Below are 13,833 nucleotides of genomic sequence, written 5' to 3'. Positions count from 1 at the left end.
AAATGCATGTTGTGATATCAGAAAATCCAAACGCAAAGACTTAGCGGTTCCGAGTCACGGTTCACGAAACGCCAGGCGTCAAATTTAAGGTGAACGACGACGTCACACCTTGATCGTGTTTTTGTTCTTCTTTTCTTTTGAAACATACTTGTCGACGTTGTGAAATCTTCTACGTGTCGCGACGGCAGGTTCTGGAGAGAAATCGGCCAAAAGTGCACAGTTTCTGCAATATCATATAAAAAAATTCCCTCAACTGAATTTTTTGTTTTATTTGTTCATAATTTTGTTACGTGCAAAATGTTACAACCTCAATTGGATTTTTTTTTAAATGAATAAAACGCTACTAACAGTATTTCATCTCACACCCCCATCACTCTTTCCAAATGACTCTCGACCACCACTCCACTCACACCCTCTCTTTCTATTCTTCTTTTTTATCAGTCCTTCATTTCCTCTCCTCTCGCCCAGCCCTGCTGCTGTTCTCTCGTTCTCCCTGCCCCCCCCCCACTTCTTCTGCTCCACGAGATGAGGACTGTCAGCAGAGCCATATATCTGACTAAGTGCACCGCAGACTCCAAAGACACACACACACACACACACACACACACACACACACACACACACACACACACACACACACACACGCTCTCTGCGATATAGTGTTCACTAATGGGGGGGAATGGGAGATGGAGTCGGCCGGACGCTGTGGAGTTCACGCAGGTTGAAAGCAGTGAATCCAGCGAGCGTTCTGATCTGGATTCTTTATGGGTCATCTCCGAGATGTTTCTGTGCTGTTATTCAATAGACTGCACATGACCTGGAAAGGCGCACACCCAAAGAAAGAGAAACATAACAGCAGCAAATTCTTCTTTTTTTAAAAGCCCCCAAACGACGGATCTTCAAGACGCCGTTATCTTTCAACCGCCTCATCGATTATGGTCAGTCTCACGGACACACAGACAGAAGATGAGCAACCCCTCGGGTCAGAGATGAACGGCGGCAAATGGACCATTTATTTTAATCCAGCGGCACAGAACTCAGAGGAAAGTGTGAACCGTTCCGCTTGTTGACGGGTTCCAACGTCGCTGGCGATGCTGGAATGCGGAGCTAAAGGCCCGTCGACTGCCCAGGCGTCTTTGCCGGGAGACGTCTCCTCAAAGCTCAAAGCCCGACGCGACGTCACGTCAACGGCGTCACCGCTGCCGGTGCCCTAACTGCCGCGTCATGTCAAAGAAAGCGTGCACTTCTCCTTTAAAAGGGACAGACTCATGTGGCACATTGAGCAGGGCGACACACACACACACACACACACACACACATTAAGCCAAACACACACTAACACCAGGCACCAGCTGCAGGTCCTCCTCGTCCGCAGTGTCTCTCTTTCTAAGAATGTTTGGAGCTTTACAACCCTGAAGGAATCCACCGTCCGTCGGCACCTTCGCCTCATGACGCCTCGCATGCTGACACGTGTTTAGTGGAGAAAATTAAAATGTTAAGGAAGGTCATGAAGTAATAAACAGTGTGGGGGGGTCCTGTTTACAATGCAGAGTCAGAACAACGAGGGATTCCACCTGTGCCACGTCTCCGAAGCGTTAAAGAAATAAATCTGAGTCGTCTGCAGGAGTCTGAAGTCGGACGATGGAGGATGAAGACGAAGTACGACGACGGCTCATCTTGTCCATGTGTCAACGCAGCGTTGCAATGGAAACTGTGTGGTTTGTTAAAGCAACAGACAAAGAACGAACACACACACACACACACACACACACACACACGAACTCCCATGTCATCTTTTTGGATGGAGTACAGGTGCATGAAAAAAAAAACATGAACCTCATGTGCCAATCAGAAATGTTCCCACGTGATTGACAGGTGGGAGACACGTGGCTCGCTTTTAGAAGCGCGACATTTTTTTTTTCTACATTTTTCTCGCGTTTGCATGATTTGCCTTTAAACACTTTCCATGTTGTTGTTGTTGTTGTTGTTGTTGTGTTGGGACGCCGTCTGTCAATGGACCTGACGTCTGTGCCGTGTGACATCACCTGCATCACACACACCGTGAGACACGTGAACGCGTCATGGGTGTTTCTGGAGGGAACTTTACTTCAGTGAGTGACAGATGGTGTCAATAAAGACGTCAAAAAGACCACATTTGAAAAAGCACGAACAAATGAGTCGTAGCGGCCGGAGGACCCCGAGGCGACAGGTGAAGTTCACACAAGTGACGGACCTGCTCAGAGCCCTCCTCTGATTGGCTGACGGGAACACGGAGGTGTCGCTCGTGTACCTGGTTGCTGGTGTCCGGCGGCAGGTTCTTCATCAGGATCTTCCTCCTGTTGCTCAGCTCCCGTCGAGTTTTGGCGAGTCTCCTCTCGACCTCCTCCGGCTCCAGGTCCGGCAGGTCGCGGAGGCTCACGCCGGGCTCCGAGGGCTGGACCCCCGCCGCCGCCTCCTCGTCCTCCGGCCGCCGGCTCTCGGGGCTCTCCATCTCCGGGCCGGGAAGCGCGCTCTGCCGGCCGAGAGAAGGGTGAGCGCTCGGCGGCGGGATGGATGACGCTGCCGCCATCTTGGGTAGCTGAGGGAAAAGTGTGTGTGTGAGTGTGAGTGTGTGTGAGTGAGTGAGTGTGAGAGAGGAGAGAGAGAGAGAGAGAGAGGGGGGAGAGAGGGAGGGAGGGAGGGAGAGAGAGAGAGAGAGAGAGAGAGAGAGGGGGAGAGGGAGGGAGAGAGAGAGGGAGGGAGGGAGGGAGGGAGAGAGAGGGGGGAGAGAGAGAGAGGGAGGGGGGAGAGAGAGGGGGGAGAGGGAGGGAGAGAGAGAGGGAGGGAGGGAGGGAGGGAGAGAGAGGGGGGAGAGAGAGAGAGGGAGGGGGGAGAGAGAGGGGGGAGAGAGAGGGAGGGAGAGAGAGAGAGAGAGGAGGGAGGGAGGGAGAGAGGGAGGGAGAGAGAGAGAGAGAGGGAGGGGGGAGAGAGAGGGGGAGGGAGAGAGAGAGAGAGAGAGAGGAGGGAGGGAGGGAGAGAGAGGGGGAGAGGGAGGGAGAGAGGGGGGAGAGAGAGAGGAGAGAGGAGAGAGGGTGGGAGAGAGAGGGAGGGAGAGAGAGAGAGGAGGGAGGGAGGGAGAGAGAGGGGGAGAGGGAGGGAGAGAGGGGGGAGAGAGAGAGGAGAGAGGGTGGGAGAGAGAGAGGGAGGGAGAGAGAGAGAGAGGAGAGAGGGTGGGAGAGGGAGAGAGAGGGAGGGAGGGAGAGAGAGAGGGGGAGAGAGGGAGAGAGAGAGGGAGGGAGAGAGAGAGAGGGGAGGGAGAGAGGGAGGGAGGGAGAGAGAGAGAGGGGAGGGAGAGAGAGAGGGGGAGGGGGAGAGGGAGGGAGAGAGAGAGAGAGGGGGGAGATAGAGAGGAGAGAGAGAGGGAGAGAGAGGGGGAGGGAGAGAGAGAGAGAGAGAGAGGGGGGAGGGAGGGAGGGAGAGAGAGAGAGGGGGGAGAGAGAGAGGGAGAGGGGGGAGGGAGAGAGAGAGGGAGAGAGAGGAGGGAGGGAGGGAGGGAGAGAGAGGGGGGAGAGAGAGGGAGGGGGGAGAGAGAGGGGGGAGAGAGAGGGAGGGAGAGAGAGAGAGGAGGGAGAGAGAGAGAGGAGGGAGGGAGGGAGAGAGAGGGGGGAGAGAGAGAGAGGAGGGAGGGAGAGAGAGGAGGGAGGGAGGGAGAGAGAGGGGGGAGAGAGAGAGAGGGAGGGAGAGAGAGAGGAGGGAGGGAGGGAGAGAGAGGGGAGAGGGAGAGAGAGAGAGGGGGGAGAGAGAGGGAGGGAGAGAGAGAGAGGAGGGAGGGAGAGAGAGAGGGGGGGGAGAGAGGCAGGGAGAGAGAGAGAGAGAGAGGGGGGAGGGAGAGCAGGAGGGAGAGAGGGAGATAGAGAGAGAGAGAGGGCGGGGAGGGAGAGGGAGAGAAAGAGAGAGAAAGGGAGAGGGAGAGCAGGAGGGAGGTGTGTCTCAGTGAAACAGAGACAGTAAAGTGAACGTATTAATCCACAAATGTGTTCATTGATAATCTTGGAACATCTTCTTTACTTATATGCAACATGTTTTTTTTCTATCTTCCAATATAATTCAAATTACAGAATATGTTTGTTTTTAAACCTGTGCAATCGTCTGTCGGTTGTGTCGTTTGGTCTGTTCCACAGTGTGTGTGATTTTTTTATCCGAACTTCTAATTTCTGGGTTCTACCTGTGCAGGCTGCAGCTCGTGTGGCTTCGTGAATCCTGGCGACCCGACTGTCTGTCTGAATGACCAGCGGCCGATTATCAATATGCCACCGATAGAGCGTCTCACTCACATTTGAAATTGTTGTGTAGGCTTCTGATTATTGTAAAAGTAATGAACTGATATTTGGCATCACTCTAACTTTCAAATCCTTAAAACGTGTCTTCAAATTAATGGCAGAGAAATAAGAAAGAGTGAATATCATCATCATCATCATCATCATCATCCTTGTGTATGGTGTCTGACATGTGTTTTATAATCTGTAAAGAACAATTTAGACATTTCCGGCATTTTCCCAGTTAACTCAGTTCTTCTCTTGGTGAAATGGTGTGGGGGGGGGGGGGGGGGGGGGGGGGGATATCTCCAAAGCGCCAGAGCTTTCCTTGTTCCCCGTGTGCATAATGTGACCGTGGTCGTGTGCCTTCCCCGCTTCCTTACCCAAGTCGCCCAGTGAATGCCAACGGAGCAGCCAGCCGAGCCTGGAGCCTGGAGCCTGGAGCCTGGAGCCTGGAGCCTGGAGCCTGGAGCCTGGAGCCTGGAGCCCGCCTGCCCACCGTGGGTGGAAAGCTGCTCCTGGCAAACGCTGGGGGAACAGAGCTCCCTGCCGAGTCCTCACAATGCCTGACAGACACACACACACACACACACACACACACACACACTCACTCACTCAGTGTAATACACCTCACACTCGGGGCGATGCATTCACACTCACGGAGGCACAGGCATGTCAGCGTCGAGCACACATCAACTCACTGAGGAACAAATATTTAGAGCACGATTATGTGCCACGAGGCCTGTAAGAGAGAGAGAGAGATGGTGGAATCAACCTCCATCTTCTCTCTCTCCCCCGCTCTCTCTCTCTCTCTCTCTCTCTCTCTCTCGCCATCTGCGTGGCGCGTTTCTTGGCAGGCCGGAGTCCAGACAATCGCAGTTGTCAGCCGGGTGAAAAAAAATGATGATCCCGACGTTGCCAAGTGGCTGAAACGCCTTGGCGCCCAAACGCAGACGAGGGCGTAGATAGAAAGCTCCGGCTCAGTCCGCCCCAGAGGGCAAAGGTCAAAGGTCATTTCAAACAGAAGCAACAGAGGATAGTTGTTGTGTTTTCACGCCCCGTCATAAAACATGTAACCAGTTTTTGATGTTGTTGTTTGAAGGAAAAGGTGATGATTTCGCTGGAGGCAACACAGATAGTAGATGAGAACTACTTGGGACCGTGGAGCTGAGTATTAATCTGACGCACAGTCCATTTCAGTGATGGGTTCATTGTTTCGGTCGCTCTCTGATTCCGGCTCCTCAGAGTTGAAGACTCGCTGCTTTGCTTTTGCGAGCGGTCGGACAAAACACCACGTGATCAGAAGATGTCAATTCATGCTCTGGGAAATTTTGTGTGTGTGTGTGTGTGTGTGTGTGTCGACCCCCTCCTGTTACATGTGCTGCAGACTTTTGTCCTGCGGGAAATCCAGAAAAGTGAAGAGGTGAGCACACGACCGACAAGACTCTCATGTCCACCGATTGCCTGCAAACAGAGACCTTGTCATTCCACTTCAGCGAGGAGGAGTGAGAGGAAGGTCCTGATCTATCCGCAGCTCAGAGAACACGAACCGGTGAGCAGTGCTTCTCTGAGAGGACCCGCCTGTCACTTGCGCGGCGGACGATTTTGGCGACGCGTGAATCACTCCGCTAAGTGCTAAACAACGTTTCCATGAGAGAACAATTAATTTGTCCCCCCACCCCCCCTGGCACTCACGCATGCCAGCACTGTATTGTACCCAGGGACACACTGTAACACACACACACACATTCATTAACTCATGTCAGTCTCCATCCGCCCTGCACCGTTACACAAGCTGAAATCTTTCACAGCCTTTTTTTATTCATTTTTTTATTCATTTTTTTTTACCTGCATGCAAATCAAACCTCGTAATAATGGGCTGCATGCTTCACAAACCAAGGGAGGCGAGATGCTATATAGTCCCTCTCCATTCGAGAGAAAGCACTAGAGCCCTGCCGGTGCTTCAGTGTGTCAGCCAGTGATTCACAGCCCTTTTTTTTTATTTTTGGGGGGAGTGGGTGGGAGTTGAAAGGAGAAGAGAAGAAAGCAGGAAAAATGTTCGCCCGCCGTCGCTCGCTCGCTCGCTATAAAGTGCGAGGGCGTAGGTGGGCAGAGTGGCTGAGCAGGCAGAGCAGGCACCTGGGAGGATGTCAGTGGGCGTAGAGATGGAAGGGGAGTGGAGGGGAGGGATGGGGGAGGGGGGGGGGGGGTCCCTATATGGCAAAAGAGCTTCACTGTGCATTGGAGTTGATGATGAGCACATCTCACCCTTCATCTCATCCATCAGGAGATGTCAGAAAAATGGCCCGAGGGTTCTCCCTTCCACTCATGAGCCTGGTGCTATGCAGTACGTTCCCTCACACGTGGCGTTGCAGAACACAAGGGGCATGTGACCTACTAAAAAAAAACAGCTGACACTGAAACCGTGGGGGACAATGTGCACACACGAGTCCCCTGCCCAATTCATGTCCTAATAACTACAGTGGTCATAATCATGGCCCTCGCAGGGGGGGGGGTCAAGTAATGAGGATGTTGCATCTACGTGTGGTCTCTGGCTTCAAGCCCCCCCCCCACATAATGTTATTTTGTTAAGTAAGTACTACTGCAAACCCGAACCGCGGGGCTGACGACTGTGATCAAATCCCCGTCCTTGGCACATTTTCCCTGCAAGGGTCCAAGTCCACGCCGTCAGTTGTTGAGAATACACACAATAAGGATGGAGCGCGTGCGTCTGTCAGAGGGGACTTCAAGGTTGTTTCCCTGACTTGCTTGCATGCACACGCACCGCCGGATGGCGAAGATGTGCTCTGGGAAAATGGGACTCGGGACCGCACGGGGAAAAAAAGGAATACGCTGCTGGTGCACGTTGGCAGAGCCCGACTGAGATGAGCCGAGGGGGCTCTGACACCGAGCCCAGTGCTCTAACTCCTGGTGTTCCTCCGGCAGGCAGGCGGCTTGAGAGACAGAGAGACGGAGAGGGAGAGAGACAGAGAGGGAGAGAGACAGAGAGGGAGAGAGACAGAGAGGGAGAGAGACAGAGAGGGAGAGAGACAGAGAGGGAGAGAGACAGAGAGGGAGAGAGGGAGAGAGACAGAGAGGGAGAGAGGGAGAGAGACAGAGAGGGAGAGAGGGAGAGAGACAGAGAGGGAGAGAGACAGAGAAGGAGAGAGACAGAGAGGGAGAGAGACAGAGAGGGAGAGAGACAGAGAGGGAGAGAGAGAGAGAGACAGAGAGGGAGAGAGACAGAGAGGGAGAGAGACAGAGAGGGAGAGAGACAGAGAGGGAGAGAGAGAGAGAGGGAGAGAGACAGAGAGACAGAGAGGGAGAGAGACAGAGAGGGAGAGAGACAGAGAGGGAGAGAGACAGAGAGGGAGAGAGAGAGAGAGGGAGAGAGACAGAGAGGGAGAGAGACAGAGAGGGAGAGAGACAGAGAGGGAGAGAGACAGGGAGGGAGAGAGACAGAGAGGGAGAGAGACAGAGAGGGAGAGAGAGAGAGAGGGAGAGAGACAGAGAGGGAGAGAGACAGAGAGGGAGAGAGAGAGAGAGGGAGAGAGACAGAGAGGGAGAGAGACAGAGAGGGAGAGAGAGAGAGAGGGAGAGAGACAGAGAGGGAGAGAGACAGAGAGGGAGAGAGAGAGAGAGGGAGAGAGACAGAGAGGGAGAGAGACAGGGAGACAGAGAGGGAGAGGAGATACAGCGGCAAAGGGGGAATGAGACAAAAGACGGGGTCATGATGCAGGGGAGGAATGACTGGATGCAAGGCAAACTGATCAGGTTTATGGGACAGGGTGACAGGGTGACAGGGTGACAGGGTGACAGGCAGACTGACAGGGACGGGGAGGGGGCGGAGCTCCTTCTCTCTCTCGGCTCCCTGCGCCCCTCGCTTCTGTCACCATCCACCTCCAGGAGAAGACAAATGTGACTTACTGCTGCACTCCATGGCCTCCAGACAAGACTGTACATGGTTTTTTCAGAAACCACATGTACGCTTATCTGTCCTGTTGTGCATTTAAATGTAAAAAATGTGAGGTTCTCACAAGATGTGATAAACGTGGAAGTATCAAAGACGAGCGACCTTGCAAATTCACGGACGGTCTGTTTTAAATTTTCCAATCAAATCCACAGTTAAAAAAATAATAATTGCTCCCTGACCTGAAATATTAAACCTGCAGCCAATTATAATTTTTTTGTAATTCCGTTACTGTGTTATTTCCTTATTATCAACAAATGCCATTTGGACACAAAAACAACCCAACGACGCTTCAGTCCGTCTCTCCATAGACTCTGACATTGGCACTCTGTGGCTCTCCGTCCCCGAGCCACTGGTGACGTCTTTATGAAAAGGAGTCAGGGATATATAAACCGTCGTTTTGAATTATTAAAGTCTTCTGTCCTCTCGAGCCGCGTTACTGCAGAGCCATGCAGCGAGCTAAACACGCTTCCAACGCAGGATGAAAGCCACTGGGTTTGTTTTTTTGGGGGGGGGGGGGGATACTCACAAAACTCTGAACAGTGTCGCATGACAAAATGTCAATTGACTACAAATGAATCATCAAAATAGTCCATGATTCATTTCTTAGGTTATTTTTTTTTTTACCCACATTCACTTGTTCCAGCTTCTCAATAAGGTCGATGGTAGATTTTCTTTGTGATAGTAAACTGCAGATCTTTTGGGTTACGGACTCGCAGAAGACGTCGCTGTTGTAAATTATTGATTATGGATTAAATTATTAAAAAATAATCAACAGATGAGTCCAACAATGACCCTAACTGTAGTCGAGGCACTAAACGATAAGAATACCCACCACATCAGTGGGTTATTATTAATTTGACACAGTAAAAGCAGTGTGATATTTGTCGTAAACATTTTATCTTATGATTTGGTAACTTTAATGCTGTTTTATGTTTATGTATTGTATTTTTTAACTTCTACAAAGACGGTTTAACTAAAATGTATTTAATTCTTTGATTATGATCTGTTTAACACGAATAAACACATCTGGTATAATTTATTGAATATTCCTTACCATCATGTAAATGCTTCATAGCGGGGGATGCTTAGATAAAGTGTTACTGTTATTTTTGGGCAGATACGATACTAAATAATGAGAGAGAGAGAGAGATGGAGATGGAGAAGCTGGACACCACCTGGAGCTGTAGCAGTTCACATTTAGCACCTTAACCTCTGGGGTCGAAGGGGCAGCACTGGTTTCTTCCAAAAAGGAAAACAAACACTCAAACTCACGCTGATCTTTTCCCCCAGACCGCCGCCGCCACTCGCCGTGGTGAATCAGAGCCACGTTGCCTCTTCCAATCTGCGGGTTGTTTCCCAGGTCCCCCGGCAGGAAACACTGCACGTACAGAAAGGCCTCATAAATAACTGATTGGTCTTCCAGGCTCGCGTGTGCCGCTCTTCTTCCTTCACCCGCAAATTGCATGACCGACGAGCAACAGCTTGGAAAAAATAAATGAATAAATACATTATCCCTGTGGAGCCAAGTTTAGATTTTGGGCTGAAACAACATTTTACTCTGAAATGCTCTTTTTCTTGAAATAAGAGTCAAGAGCTACCAGGGACCTGCAGGGTTGGGAATTTCTAATTATGTCAATGTAAAACAAGATAGACACATTTTGTATTCTTTCCTTGGCAGAACGGAGCACAAGTCTTTTTCACGGACCTGTGATTCAAATACAGATTCATGAATTTTTAAATATATTCCACAGTATGAAATTTTTGACGAAGCAAAGGAGAAAAAAAAGAAAAAAAAACGCAAACAAAGACCGACTATCTTGAATCTGTTTTAAGAATGTGATTCTTATTCTACCCCCAATGAGGAGTGCAGTAGTTTTCTAAGCTGTAAAATGTAAAATGTGCAACAATGAGCAGCAAAGACAATTTAAGTGTAAAATGGACTTTATCACGTTCACATTGCAATAAATCTCAATTTGATAACTTTATATGATACATGAGGGGGGTGATGTACACACGTTCCTTCAGTACATTAATTTATGCAGTTCAGAGTGTTCTGTATAGACACACACACACACATATACGTGTTTACAATGGCTGGTAAATACTGTTTAAAAGCTCTCCAGGAAAGAAAATAAAAATACTCGCAGGACTGCATTGGATCTAAAGATTGCCATGAAATGCCACAAGACGTCGAGGTCAGACTGAAAATTACAATACAAATTGACGAAAACAGGAAAATTACCCTTTTCTTCTTCTCTATTCGCAGTTTCAGTTTGAGATTTGAATGCGCTCGTGCGGGGTGTAAATATTCTCCCAAAATAGATGAACACAAAAAATGGCAAGATTTTAGTCTTTCAGTCTCAAGTAGCAACGGAACCGCAGCACGGCTTACGGCTGCAAACCCTGAATCCACCGCCAGCTCGTTGTTTTTTGACCTTTAACTCAGTGGAAAAAAATGTACCGTTACCTTTTTTTTTGCAATTCTAAATTAGTGAACGGAGAGAGATAAGCTTTCTGTGACATTTTGAAGACAACACAATAAAACCTTTTTAAAACTACAAGTCTCTCAAACGTAAAAAACAAAAAAGAAAAAGAAAAAAAAGTGTGTATTAATTTTTCCAAAGTACTGACTTCCATCCAATATGGACCTAAAGAAAAAATAAATCTAAAAAATAAAATAAAAATACATCCAAGGCATCAAAAATATAGTGAGACACCATGAACAGACAAAAATATCAACCCGAACATCTGAGCGTCTTTTGAAGCACACGTTACGTCTTACCGACATGAAACAACAAAAACGAAAATGGAGTGTACAAGACATTAATAGCTATTTGTGATTCTGTATTTACACTTCATAATGAAATCTCTGACGAACAATAGACATTTTTTGGCACCGGGGGAGTAAACGGGCGCCACGCTGACGTGATATTTGACCGGTCGAGAGACACAGATCGGGGGTCACCTGACTCTTCATCAGAATTAAAAAATAAGTGGATTTCTCAATCGTAATAATTTCACCTATAATTCTCTAATACTATCTTGAGAAAAATACAATAAATGCATGAAAATGCCATTCTCTCTCCACACACGCAGACACACGCGCGCGCGCACACACACACGTTAAACCAGAGAGGTGCAGAAAAGACATTTTGAGTGGTTAACCACAGAGGAGTCGACAGACGGGCGTAACCTCTGTACTACAACAACAACAACAGCAGCATCATCATCTCTCCCTCTTTCGCTCCCACCCGACGAGAAGGAGAATCCATCATCTTGGGCGTCGATGGAAACTGAACTTGACACACACACACACACACACACACACACACACGCACACACACACGCACGCACACACGCACGCACACACGCACGCACGCACGCACGCACGCACGCACGCACACACACACACGTACGTACACACACGTACGTACACACACATACAATATCAGCTTGGCCTCAGAGGCAAAAACATTTATGTGGTAAAATTAGGTACAAAAAAGGAGGAAGAAAAGAAAAGAAAAGTAAAGGCAACATTCTGTACTGGTTTTTCTCTGTGAATCTCTCGGGACCTCCGTGATCGACCGGAATTACGCTCGCACGCTTCATCCCCAGCACTGACCTAAAGCCAGGAATGTTTTGCTGTTCTTGGTTTCTCTCTTTCCCCTCTTCGCTTTATCTCCACGAGGCTTAAAATGTCCAGCGAGCGTGGAAGTTCCGCCTCCTGATACGGAGGGACACATCCAGAATGAGGATGTCTGCTCGACACAACACATCTTGCCTCACAACAACAACAACGCAGAAACACAGAAGGAAAATGTTCCACATCCCAAAGACCGCCTTCCTCCCAAATGCTCCGAAACAGGAAGTGGTTTTAAGGCTCATTGATTTTGACTCAGATCATACATCCAGAAATATTTCCTCACGTACAGAGGACACGTTCATGTGACGATGTAGTAAACAGGATCCTCCAGTGGAGAAGATGCTTCAGCGGGTGGAGAAGGTGGAAAGAAAAAAGGAAGGGAAATGTAGACAATGTTATGAAAAATAAGAAAATGTCCAGCTCTCACGTGGTCTGATGTATTATTAATATTCAAAATAATGAGCCCTAACTAAGATGCACTGGTTACAGGAAGTACATATCACTTATCCTGACCTGTTTGTGTTAGCGGCGGCTGCTAGCTCATCTCTCCTGAAAATCTACCTCTTTAATAAATAGTAGAAAAATAACGTCTTCTTTTTTCTCCTGTATCTACTTGAAGCAGTGAGGATTTTTTCTTTTCTTGTGCCTACTTTTAAGTTCACAGACATTCATGAAAATGTTTCAAATATCTTCCCAAAAACCACTTTATATAAAAGATCAGCAGCCTAAAGGCAAACAGTTGTGAGTGTTCATCTGCAGAACTCAAGGAGAGTGAAGATGTAACACAATCCATAATGTGGGATGGAGCAACGGTGGTGCACATCCGGCTCGACCTATAATCGGATTGTCCACTGATCCATTTGTGTTTGCTCCGGCCTTCCGTGTGAAAACGCAGAATTTCTGTCCAATTTAAAGGCTTTTACGTTCAAGTTGAGTGCCCTCTCCTCATCGGAGGCCGATGAATGAGCTCAAACAGCGTTGTGCTCGCTCCCAGAAGTTGTTGAATGCACTCGCAGGGTCCTTAATGCCAGATTTCTTTAGAAAACAAAGAAAAAAATGTCCCGTTTTGTTATTTCTACTGGCCCAGGTCTGGTCAGCGTTTGTAAAAACTGTGTACACTTCCCAGATGTTAGATATGGGTCAGAGAAAAAAAAAGGGGGCTGAGATGTTGGCACAATTACACCATGAGGCTAAATACCCATATTGAGCAGAAGTGGAAGTCTCTGCAGCTCAGTGGCACCGTGGGTTTGAGTCCAGCTGTGGCATCACTCTCCCTCCGTTCCCTCCTGACAGTACCCACCGTGTAACCAAGCAAAAAGGTTTTTTTCTTTTTCCAAGAAACAAAGTCATTAATAAGGAAAAAGGAGTTCCATCCCCGGCAGGAGGGGGCAATGCCACGCTGAGGATCAGCACTCTGCGTCCACACTGTGCACGGTGACCGCCGCCTGCAGGTGGTGCGTGTGCAGCGGGTGGTGGTGCGTGTGCGCGTGCCGGTACGGGTGGAACTTGTGGCTGAGCAGCGCAGCCGTTTGCGGGGGCGTGTCCAGGTCCAGGTCGTCGTCGTGGTTACCGACGTCCACGCCGGCCGACAGCGGGTCGTTGTTCCCCGGCGGATTCTCGCTGTCCTCCTGCGGACTCATGGTGCTGTAGCCTGGACACAGATAAACACGCAGAGGTTACAGCCCTGTTGTGGACTTATGACTTGTTTGATAACACTCAGACAGATCGATTTGATGCAGTCGGTTCGTATCACGTTTTCTATGTAAGCAAAACAAGGACCCCTACTTTTGACCTTTTCTACAGCAATTCATTTTTATAATTTCCTCGACAGCCAATCAGGATTTGAAGTTATATAATTTATGTGATTATAATTTGCTAATCAATCATTTAGTTTATACAAATGTCTGAAAAAATAAAAAAAT

At 48.9% G+C, this 13,833-nt stretch overlaps 2 protein-coding genes across 5 annotated transcripts in view; both read right to left on the bottom strand.

The window, feature by feature from the left end:
* The window catches only part of raver2 (ribonucleoprotein, PTB-binding 2), a 61,810-nt gene extending 59,188 nt beyond the window's left edge, over positions 1 to 2,622 (bottom strand). For both annotated transcript variants that reach the window (XM_047336717.1, XM_035648483.2), the window contains exon 1: positions 2,291 to 2,622. In XM_047336717.1, the coding sequence (XP_047192673.1) occupies positions 2,291 to 2,569 (279 nt within the window). In that variant the 5' untranslated portion in view covers positions 2,570 to 2,622. The remainder of the gene's footprint in view (positions 1 to 2,290) is intronic.
* Positions 2,623 to 10,191: 7,569 nt separating this feature from the next.
* Positions 10,192 to 13,833, bottom strand: part of cachd1 (cache domain containing 1) — a 76,058-nt gene continuing 72,416 nt past the window's right edge. For all 3 annotated transcript variants that reach the window (XM_035647940.2, XM_047336858.1, XM_047336857.1), the window contains one exon: positions 10,192 to 13,562. In XM_035647940.2, the coding sequence (XP_035503833.1) occupies positions 13,318 to 13,562 (245 nt within the window). In that variant the 3' untranslated portion in view covers positions 10,192 to 13,317. The remainder of the gene's footprint in view (positions 13,563 to 13,833) is intronic.

Source organism: Scophthalmus maximus, chromosome 13 (genome assembly GCF_022379125.1).
Source record: "Scophthalmus maximus strain ysfricsl-2021 chromosome 13, ASM2237912v1, whole genome shotgun sequence".
NCBI lineage: Eukaryota > Metazoa > Chordata > Actinopteri > Pleuronectiformes > Scophthalmidae > Scophthalmus > Scophthalmus maximus.
The sequence above is the reverse complement of the archived record's forward strand: the minus strand, read 5'-3'. Positions and strand labels throughout refer to the sequence as shown.